At 39.2% G+C, this 10,656-nt stretch overlaps 1 protein-coding gene and 1 long non-coding RNA gene across 2 annotated transcripts; one reads left to right on the top strand and one right to left on the bottom strand.

Moving 5' to 3' along the window:
- Nucleotides 1–609: 609 nt before the first annotated feature.
- On the bottom strand, nt 610–1,252 carry LOC116728095 (uncharacterized). The gene is made up of 2 exons (XR_004340943.1): nt 1,143–1,252; nt 610–1,038 (listed from the first exon to the last, which is right to left on the bottom strand). It is a non-coding gene; the product is annotated as an uncharacterized LOC116728095 (long non-coding RNA).
- ggt7 (gamma-glutamyltransferase 7) lies at nt 744–10,599 on the top strand. Its single transcript, XM_032575842.1, has 18 exons — nt 744–980; nt 1,164–1,328; nt 1,651–1,814; nt 1,922–2,181; nt 2,361–2,587; nt 2,771–2,922; nt 3,525–3,642; nt 3,739–3,806; nt 4,019–4,092; nt 4,264–4,457; nt 5,650–5,737; nt 6,068–6,195; nt 6,314–6,402; nt 6,491–6,643; nt 6,726–6,840; nt 6,935–7,072; nt 7,158–7,257; nt 8,511–10,599. Exons 4-18 carry the CDS (start codon nt 1,962–1,964, stop codon nt 8,681–8,683), a joined length of 2,037 nt encoding a protein of 678 aa, XP_032431733.1. The 5' UTR covers nt 744–980; nt 1,164–1,328; nt 1,651–1,814; nt 1,922–1,961; the 3' UTR covers nt 8,684–10,599.
- Nucleotides 10,600–10,656: the final 57 nt, after the last annotated feature.

Below are 10,656 nucleotides of genomic sequence, written 5' to 3' on the forward strand. Positions count from 1 at the left end.
TAAAAAATATTGTTAAAGAGAACAGGTATCTTCATTTATATGTTTTAACTTATTAGGTAAAAATCAAACTTTATTTTACACACCCTAGCAATAAAGGGCTGGTTCTGCTTATGCTGTTGGAGACAATAAGGTGAATGTAGTTAAGAAACAGTTCAGGAATGAATCCACATTATGTGAACAGACGGGTGTGGCAATCAAGTAAATATTGTCTGTAGATCTGGGCGTTGTGTTCTTGTGTGTAACACTGACTTAAAATAGTGTGCACAAGAAACTCAATACAGTAATCATGAAAACACACACAATTATGCTAAAAATAAACACACAAAAGGAACCGCACAACTCTCCATGATTTCTTTTTGGCAGTGAGGGTGATATTTTTTGTTAGTCTCAGGTTTAATGTTATAATGTGGCCAGGAGCAGTTGCATTAACAGCGCCATAGTTGAGTTCCTCCTTCTTTTCCCTGCACAAAGCTAATAAGGCAAAGTAAATGTAAAATAAAACATGAACGGAAATGGAGGGAGAGGCGCTCTGTCACAAGTGTGCTTTTAAAATGGGAAATGTTACGAGGAAAAACCAAGAGCTAGATCAAGAAATTTTCGAAATTAATATAGCTGCCACCCTGTTTTTATTTATTTATTTTTCCCCTCATCTTTTTTTCCCCTTGGGGAACAAATAATAAAAAGAGAGAGAAAAAGCAACAGTAGACCGACATCTGAGACTTTTTCATTCTTTTCTCAGGTGAGGGAGAAGAAGACAATAAATAAAGGGAGGGTTTAAGGTTGAGCAGGTTTATGCACCTGCTATGACGTGCTTTTCCACTCCAGCCAAGTTAACCAATACTCCGTGGCAGCAAGTCCAGGAATCGCGCAGAGAGTTTCCCCTCTTGTTATGATGCAGACGGGCGAAGAGGCGGATGATTAATGTTTTTCAGAAAGAGATTTCAGTGAACCTTCAAGGCCTCAAGCTCTTTCCCACTGAAGTAAGTCTGACGTTGGTATATAGAAGACGACCAGAACCCTCTGGCTATTTTTTTTGGCCTGACAAATAGTAAAGGCATCGAATTTTACCTTTTGGTTACACTCAAATGTATATTTAAAACAGAGGGTTCAAATTCCGATAATTATCCCCTAACAAGTCCTACCGGTTGTCCGACACTCAATAGGAAGTGAACTTCAGCGTCGAGCTGCGGCTGCTGTCTGTCTGCGGGGAGGGATTCGGTCGCTGGGATGACTCCGTCCTTCCACCTCACCGGCTCCGCATAAAAACCTAAAAAAAAAAACACCGCCAAGGAATGCTTATATTGAACAACATGTATTTCTCGACAAGGGTAAGTATTATTGCCTCACACCAATGCTCTTAGAATCAGTATATATGGAAAGATGCGTTAGCTTGTAGCAGCGCGATAAATAAACAGCGCACGAATTTAACCTCGGGAGTTTTAACAGGCAATAACGCTGTTGTTTCTATTAATAACAAACTCTTTTGTTACTTGACTTTTCCAGGAATCATGTTGTCTTATTTGCAAACATTTGCTTTAGGCGTCTTGTAGTTTATTAAATCCTACAAGACGCAGCTCATCGTAGCTGTATTAAAGGAAACTGCTTGTCTAAAACTAGTCGGTCAATCTGCATGTTTGTTTTTATGTCCAGGTGGAAGGAAAAGCACCATCATTGGAGCTACACACGTGTGCTTTGGCCTAATGAAACGTTTCCCAATTAGACCCGGCTGCAGTGATCTAGATGTGCCACAATCACACTTAAAACTACAAATCCCTGCAGGATTGGGATATCATGAGAATTTAAAGAAGCTGCAGGTTCCGGATTTGCAGTCCCTAAAAAGAGGAAATCCATAAATTTCTCATTATCTTTTTTTTAATTATTATTATTTTTTACAAACATGTATTTCTTGGCCTAATTCAAGAATTTAGAAAACAGAGTCAGCACAAGATCCACTGCAAGTCATGCACAACCCTGCTCCAGAAGCTGTGGCAGCCTATCCGGGTGGAAGTGGGGTGGACAAGGATGCCAACCCGGAGACAACCTTGGGGAGCGCCTACTCTCCGGTGGACTACATGAGCATCACCAGCTTCCCCCGGCTGCCGGAGGATGATGTGACTTCTGGAGAAAACACCCTGAAATCCCGCAAAGAAGATGACAACGTCCTGAGCGAGCAAGACACAGGTAGGACTCAGGAAGTCACGTCAGGAATCATTATGCAAAATACTTCCTAGTTGAGCTTATCTTGCCAGTTCATTTAAATCTGTGGTTAGAACCATTGCATTTTTTTTGTGTGTGTGAAACACTGCTTCCTCTTCTTTCCCACTTATGGCTGCTTTTCATTTACGCTTTACTCATCCCAGACCCAGATCTGTTTCTGAAGTCGGCGCGCCTGCAGCGCCTCCCGTCCTCGGCCTCAGACTTGGCCGGCCACGATGTCGCCTCGCTGCGGGAGACCACTATTGACCCTTTCACAGAGGACTGCGCCTGTCAGCGGGACGGGCTGACGGTCATAATCACGGCCTGTCTCACCTTCGCTACCGGGGTCACTGTTGCCCTCATCATGCAGATCTACTTTGGCGATCCGCAGGTACTGGTCTATTGCTGCTTCCTGCTCATTTAATGCCAACAGCGTTGCATCACTTCTGTTTCTGTGAAATTAATAATTAAGAGATTACAGTGTGTATCTGCTTGTCTACACTTGTATAAGCCTTTTCATAAAAAAAAGGTGTGATGAATATGCTTCCTTCCGTTGTCTTTTTTATGTTTTCAGGTCTTTAACCAGGGAGCGGTGGTGACAGATGTAGCTCAGTGTACATCTCTGGGGTTTGAGGTTTTGGGGAAGCAGGGGTCCAGTGTGGATGCTGCCATCGCTGCTGCTCTCTGTTTGGGAATTGTACACCCTCACACCTCTGGCATTGGGGGGTGAGTTACTTAAACTTAACAGTGAAAAAACAGCAACATAAAGATTAAGGAACATCACAGGAAGACCAATAACAAAGTTTTGGTGAGGCTTAAAGAACATTCAGGCTATAAAACATTATAACAAGCTTTTCATATCTAACTAAGTGACATGCAGTCCATCATCTGAGTATAGGAAGAGACTGCAAACGTACCGTCCAGCCTAAATTGACTGTCAGGGAAGGAGAGCATTAATCAGAGAAGCGGCAAAAAGGCCAATGGTAAAGCTGAGCTAAGCTGCAGAGATTTATAGCTCAGGTGAGAGAATTTGATGATTGGACAATTGTTAGTCAAGCACTCCACAGATCTGGCCTTCATCATTGAAGAATAGCAAAAATAAAGCCACTGTTGAAAGAACAACATAAGAAGCTTTGTTTGTACTACTTCGCCACAAGGCATGTAGTGGACATAGAATGTATGAGGCCAAAATTGAATGTTTAAAAACAATAATTATACAATCAGCACTACTTTTTATTGGTTCATCACATGCTTTATATTTGCCTCTGTCAGCCAACTTAATCATTATGCTGGCTTGAATGTCTGCGTTGTGGTCTTTTGATGTGTAGTGGTGGCGTTATGTTGGTGCACAACATTCGTAAGAATGAGACAAGAGTGATTGACTTCAGAGAGACGGCGCCATCTGCCATTCAGGAGGACATGCTGCTCTCAAACCTTGACCTTAAAGTACGTTTTTCTTCTTCATGTCAGCCTGCTAGAAGTGAGAGATAAAGGTCTGCAGTTGCTCTCTGCTGCCTCTAACATGTTGTTTATTTTTTTCAGTCAGGGTTGCTAGTGGGAGTTCCAGGGATGCTCAGTGGGATGCATCAGGCTCACCAGCTCTATGGAAGGTAAAATTATTTGTTAAATTTGTTACAAGCAATTATATTTTGCATATCTCCATTAATTTCATTTTTTCTGTTGAAATTCTTTTAATAAAACTGAATATTTTGCCTTTATTTTATGGGGCTTTTTTATGTGTTAACTGTAACAATATGTTTTTAAGCTGTCACGTTAGCATGACTATTAAGTTGTTTGTTGACTTAATATTTTGTTTTGCTAGGATACCATGGAAGGATGTTGTTTCCATGGCAGCAGATGTAGCCAGAAATGGATTCAACGTTACTCACGATCTGGGTAATTACAGATTATTATCATGCCAGACACCGGGTAATTGTCTTTACAGTGCTCCTTTTTGCAGACAGAAGCAAGGCACCATGTTTCTCTCAAACAACATAAAGTGAAGGCACACAAACTTTAGCTGTAATCTCACCTCTCTCTCCCTTTCATTTGTTTATTGTTTTGCAGCGGAAGCTGTGAATAAAGTGAAGAATAAGAACGTGTCGGGTGCATTTCGGGATTTGTTCCTCCCCAACGGTCAGGCTCCAGTTTCCGGACAGTTCACCCGACGTCTTGATTTAGCAGACATTTTGGACGCGGTTGCAGACAAAGGAATATCAGAGTTCTACACTGGGAAGCTGGCACAGGAAATGGTGGCTGCAGTAAGGAAGACTGATTTCTGTCTGATTATAATAGCAGTCAAGAATTTTGCATAGTGTCCATACAAGATGAGTTTTGTTCTGCAGACATCAAAAGTCTAGTTGTACCTTCATTTTATTGTATCATTTTATTGGTTTTATTGAATGTCAAAATGGAATTAATGTTGATAATATGGTTATTACTGGTTGCACAGGAATATCATAGACAAAAATGATATTACATTTTCTATATAGCCTGTAGTTTAACACATTTATAATACACTGTTGTGTTGCATCATGCTCTAAAGAAAGTTAAAGACTTTGGCAGCTTTCAATGTTAACTCTACTGATTCTGTAGCTTTGATGAATAAGCTGCAGATTAACCTTGTACAGATGATTTGAGGACAACTTTTCTGCATTAATGCTCCAGAAAGTTTAATTTTGTCTCATCTGACCAAAGCACTTTTTTCCCATGTTTGCCGTCTCCTCTTCATGGCTTATGACAAACTCCAAACAGGACTTCTTGTTGCTTTGTTTTGACAATAACTTTCTTCTTACCCCATAAACTCCAGATTTATGGAGTGCTTAACTCACAATTGTGTCGTAAACAGATTGTCCCACTTGAAATACTGATCTCTGCATCCCAACTCTGTAATCTTATTGCTTCTGATGGCAGTCGACTTAATTAAGCAATATCAATGGAAAGGTGGCTGAATACATAGTTTTGATACAAAAAAGCTGTTGTACAAGGATGTATCATTTTCCTTTCTCTTTGTTGATCTCTGCTCTATTGGTCTGTCACATAAAACCCCCGCTGAACAGTGGGATTTGATAACTGACTTTTCAATAAAATGACCCACACGGGGCTGAATAAATATCAGCGTATTAGAAACAAGCAAACCACTGATCAGTTGATATTGTCACTCAGCTGATTCAGTGACTCTGACATGACCTTTAAAAGTACACTCCCTGGTGTTAAGCTGTGTGTTTGATTAGCGAGGCACTAACACACTGGAAAAAGACTTTAGCTCGATGATAGATAACATAGTGCATTCAGTTGCAAACACTGGAAAATCTTGTTCCTCATCACCATCTTGAAAGGTTTGTCTCTTACCGCAACTTGATAGAAGTAATATATTTAACTTTAACTGTTGAAATGTGTTTCGTAAAAGCCAGCAATATAAGCATATTTAACCTAATTCTAGCTTTGTAATAGGTGAAGGCAAAAGATGGCGTGCTGATGGAGAAAGACTTTGGAGACTACAGCACTGTCATACAACGGCCAGTGGAAACCACCTATCAAGGTAAATGTTCCTTATAACCCATCTGAGCAGATGGAGAGACACCTTCAACTACAATATTCATTTGACCTGGTATAAACACTTTTTTCTACCAGTCCTCTATGTTTCCTGGATGATTCTAGAATGAGCTAAATGCCCATTCTTGACTTTGGCAGAAGTGTCATTGATGCTCTTTTGGACCTAAAGTGACCTGTTTTTAGTCTAGGAATCCAAATGAAATTCAAACACTGATCTTATTTAGTAACTACATATTTTAGCCCCTTTTATTATTTGATTTGTTCGTGTTTGATATCATCATGTCTTTAATATTGTGATCTGTTGGTGTTTTTGAAGGACATCATATCATGGCCGCCCCGGCCCCACATGCAGGTGTTGGATTGATCACTGCACTCAATATTCTTGAAGGCTACAATATTACGAGCCAAGTGCCCAGAAGTAGCACCTACCACTGGATTGCAGAGGTAAATAATTATACATATATGTACGTATTTTTTAATTCTGATTATAGAGTATAACCACTTTGCATGTTGGATTGATTTCTGTGTTTTCTTCTGTTTTATTTGACAATAACCTCCCCAGGCTGTGAAGATAGCATTGGCCCTTTCTAGTGGACTGGGAGACCCTATGTTTAACGATTCTGTCTCAGAGATTGTTGATAAGATGCTGAGGTACAAATGAATCCACCTTGTAAGAAGCCAAATTAGCCTCTCTCTTAGTAAATCATCAGTACGGAACCTCTTCCCTTTGGTCTTCCAGTAAACCAGAGGCTTCCCAGCTCCGAAAGATGATCAATGACTCCCAAGCTTTCTCTGTCAACCATTACACTTCATCATTTCCAATGAAGGACGGTGCAGCAGCTGCACAGGTTATGGTTATGGGCCCAGATGACCACATTGTGTCAGTCGTCAGGTACGTCTTATTGTCAGTTTGATAACAAAAAAACACCCAAATTGTTAAAGTTGCAACACGTTGTATTTTTATTTTCTTTTAGCTCACTAAATAAACCATTCGGCAGTAGGATAGTGACTTCGTCAGGTATTCTTCTAAATAGCCAGATCCTGGACTTTTCGTGGCCTAATGAAACACTGAGCTCATCACCTAACCCTGTATGTATAACCTTCGGCTTGACCTACTTCTTCATTAAATTATTTGTTGCACCATCTTACGGCTCTTATCTTTATGTTTTCCTTGTTGTTGCAGCATAACCTCATTGAGGCTAGAAAAAGACCCATGTCCTTCCTGATGCCCACAGTGGTGAGGCCAGCCGTGGGATTATGCGGCACATATGTGGCCGTTGGATCTTCCAACGGAGAGAAGGCCCTCAGCGGCATCACACAGGTTAAATATTCACCTTTTAGTCCTGTTACACATACAGCTCTCATAAAATTTATATTTTATTACAGTTCACGTAATTCCTCCACAGGTACTTATGAATGTTCTCTCTTTGCGCAAAAATATGAGTGACAGTTTAGCGTATGGCAGACTCCACCCACAGCTGGAGGACAACATACTCCTGGTGGACGGTGAGTTTTTCCTCTTTTGTCAGGTTGGGCACAAACATTGTCATACTTACTCTTTAAGCCAGTGTCAAGGTATCATATCGGGATAAGCTAGAAAAGTTCAAATGTATGTTTAGGAATAAGTTGAGTCTTTTCAGTCAAGTGTTATGTTCAATTTAACATGTTCAGAATGAATAATTTGTCTCCACAAACATTAACCTCTCCTGTTCTAAGCATGTACTATTGCAAATTGTTACTTTTATCTGCGTAATTTATTATGCAGTCTATGTAAAGTAGAAGCTTGACTCTGGCAAACAAAAATACCAAGTGTCTGTGTCTATACCAGCAGTTACCAGAGCTAAGCAAAATGTTGAAGCAATTTTAAATGCTTTTATTAACTTTTTCAGATGTTTAGACTTTCTGGGATCTTATAAATTTCATAAATGTTTGTTTTTCTGAAGTATAAACATGACATGAGACTGAGACCCATGTATCTGTTCTGTAAGTTGGACAGTAACCCATATTTATCTTTCCACCATACACACAGAGAGCAGGATGTATCACAGATAAGAAAATATCAACAAACATCACGGTTATAAAACTGCAGCACCTGTCTACAGCTATTAACTGGTTTCCATATGCGGGTCTTTCCTGTCATATCACATGCAAACACACCGATTAACTATACCTTACTGGGACTAGAAGAGTAATGCACTGTGGTCAGCTGAGAACAAACTTCAGCTTTTTAGCACTCAAACACTCCAGATTGATCTGGCTTGAAACAAAGAATTTGTATGTAGAATAGCACCACAGACCATTAAATATGGTGGGGGATCTGTTATGGTGTGGGCCCGTTTCTCTTCCAAAAGCTGTGGAAACCTTGTTTGACTGCACAACAGGGATTATTTAAAATACCAGGAACTTTCAAATGAAAAGGTAGGATATTGTGCCAGAAAATAGAAAATGGGTCATCATATGGTTTTCTGGTGAAATTTTCATCCTTAACACATGGCCATATAAGCTCAGAAATGTAACAAAAAAGTGTGCCTTTTCTTAAAAGCTGTGTTTCAGATTATGCTCCCGCACTAAAAGATTAACTTATTTGAAGGCAGGGTTGTCATAAAAGTGTCCAACAGTGTAAAATACCTCATAGAGACACACTATCCAAACAAGTTGTGATTGCTACACCCATTGTGAGTGTTATATTTGAGCCACATAAGAAAAAATATCTTAACCTTCTTGTCGTGTTCTTTTTTCTTTTACTTTACCTGCTACAGCTGAGTTTTTAAAGGACGATGTGGAGCTGCTGGAGGCAAAAGGGCACAATGTCGAATGGAGGGACGTTCTTTCGTTGGTGGAGGGAACACGGAGAACCAATGATCTCATCACCGGGGTGAAAGATCCCCGCAGTGCTGATGCCTCCGCCCTCACTATGTCCAACATGCCTTAGTGCATTACTTCTTCCTTACTGCAACAGTAAGAGAAGTGGTTTTTAATGACGAAGAAAGGAGGCTGCTTAATAAATAAAACAACAAGCTAATCCGATCTGCAATCATCTAACAGCAGAAACACATGCAGGTTTCCCTGAACTAACATGGTACAAATCTGACCCTCTTTTAGAATATTAAATTGGAATCCACTTTAATGTTGATAATAGTGCACCTCCTCTCAAAACCTCAAGGACCGTCCTAGCACAGTGTACCCTCTTGTAAAAGTGCACACCCATCCCAGAAATGGCTTAAAAGTCAGCTGCTTGTATTATACACAGTAATGTAAAGTTTATTATTGAATCAAAGTGAAACAGAAGCATGAGCGGTTGGTGAAGTTATTTGTCCGAAGGTGGCGAAATGGGAAATTTTTTTTTTTTACTATTTTAGTTCCTGAGTTTTGCACTAGAAATGGCTTTCAGGAATTATGAGTGAAATTCCTTTGGAAAATAATCAGTCTTTTGCAAGGATTCGTTGGAAAAATGAAGGGGTATGCCAGACCAAAAAGTCATCATTTATAACATATTTGAATCACCTTCGCTTACTTTGTGATTGCACATAACCACCTAGAGCTTAGTGGAAACGTTTACACCTGTTACAAATCCTTACTACATCTCACCTGAGAAGGAGTGTCTCAGACTAAACTAACAACCTCCTCCTCTTTCTGTGGCATGTAACTGTGATTCGATGTTACTTGGTGAAGCTGCTGGAACTGGAACTGTTGCGTTGATTTTTTGGGACCATGCTACAGACTAGAGTGCATCCGGAAAGTATTCAGATAACTTCACTTCCTCTACTATTTCTTATGTTACATCCTTATTCCAAAATTGTGTCAATTTAATCTCTTTGCTCAAAAACCTACACATACCCTATTATGGTAGCGTGTTTCCAAATTTATGACCAGCAAATTCTTGGTTTTCTAATTTTTAAACAAAAATAGAAAACCAAGAAATCACATTTCCAAAAGTATTCACAGCATTTGCTTAATACTTTGTTGATTCCCTTTTGGCAGTGATTACAGCCTAAAATCAGTATCTGCCTATCTTTAGGCAATTCAGCTCCTTCTTTGCAGTTCTTCTCAAGCTCCATCATGTTGGATGGGAGACGTCTGTGCAGCCATTTTCAGATCTCTGCAGAAATGTTCAGTCTGATTCAAGTCTGGACTCAGACAATTCTTATTTTTTGGTTTTCTTTTGTTTTTTTTAATGCAAAACTCTCAAAAACGTTTTTCTACATTGTCATAATGGAGTATTTGTATGTAGAATTTTGAGGAAAGACATACATTTAAAACAATTTGGAATAAGGCTGTAACACAATAAGATGTGGAAAAAGTGAAGTGCTGTGAATACTGTACGGATGCACTGACACTGATAAGTTGTTACATACAATTTTAGACTAACTTCTGTTCTTTTCTCTTCTCCTTATCAAGATATTTTTATTAAGTTCCACAGGTCTTAGATATCAGTAAGTGTTTGATGAGTGCAATTAAACTAATCCTGTAGACACTGAATATTTGAATTTTCTTAATTTGAAGGTTATGTGGCTGGATTATTTCTAAATAATTTAATGTGATTTCTGTTTTTAAGTTAATGTTTATTTGACTGTATACATTATTATCATTTATATAGTTTTAATAACACATACCAATCAGTGCATCTTATTTGTGTACCGGTGCAATTGTATTAGATTGTATTTAAGGTATGAGCAAAATGTTTTTGCATACTTTATCACTGAAATATAAATGCCAATCTCAACTAGTTAGATCAGTTTTGGTCTTTCATCTTTTTTGGGTGCGATGCGGTGCGGATACATTTGCACAACTGATGTCTGGGCAAACAGTTAGCAGTCATCCGACCAAACAATAAAAAATGTTTAACTAGTTCTATCTTTCTGTTTTTTATTTAAATAAGATTTTTAAATGGGCTAGGGTTTCATA

Source organism: Xiphophorus hellerii, chromosome 1, assembly GCF_003331165.1.
Source record: "Xiphophorus hellerii strain 12219 chromosome 1, Xiphophorus_hellerii-4.1, whole genome shotgun sequence".
NCBI classification, from domain to species: domain Eukaryota; kingdom Metazoa; phylum Chordata; class Actinopteri; order Cyprinodontiformes; family Poeciliidae; genus Xiphophorus; species Xiphophorus hellerii.